The sequence below is a fragment of the Eurypyga helias genome, unplaced genomic scaffold, assembly GCF_000690775.1.
Source record: "Eurypyga helias isolate BGI_N326 unplaced genomic scaffold, ASM69077v1 scaffold18945, whole genome shotgun sequence".
In the NCBI taxonomy this organism is placed as follows: domain Eukaryota; kingdom Metazoa; phylum Chordata; class Aves; order Eurypygiformes; family Eurypygidae; genus Eurypyga; species Eurypyga helias.
The window spans coordinates 1-228 of record NW_010252250.1 but is presented as its reverse complement, the minus strand read 5'-3'; the positions used below and the strand labels follow the sequence as shown (position 1 = coordinate 228).

The following is a 228-nucleotide window of genomic DNA, read 5'->3' as shown; positions in this document are numbered from 1 at the left end:
GCCTGAGCAATCAGCCTTCTCCTGACCTTCTCCTGAGGTGATGTTCCTGCCATCCCGGTCCCCCCAGACGGCAGCCGGACACACAGCGCCAGCTGTCCTGTGGGACCACAGTGGGCACAGCCCCCTGTGCCGTACCGTGCCTCCGGTGCCAACCACAGCGATGAGGTTGACCATGGCGATGGGGCTGACCACGGCAATGAGGCCGTTTTCTCCCCTCCGGCTGTGCAC

General features: G+C 64.9%; 1 protein-coding gene across 1 annotated transcript in view; it reads right to left on the bottom strand.

The window, feature by feature from the left end:
- Positions 1-174, bottom strand: part of FRZB (frizzled-related protein) — a 16,888-nt gene extending 16,714 nt beyond the window's left edge. Inside the window, exon 1 of the mRNA XM_010152309.1 lies at positions 136-174. Coding sequence (XP_010150611.1) covers positions 136-174 — 39 coding nt within the window. The remainder of the gene's footprint in view (positions 1-135) is intronic.
- Positions 175-228: the final 54 nt, after the last annotated feature.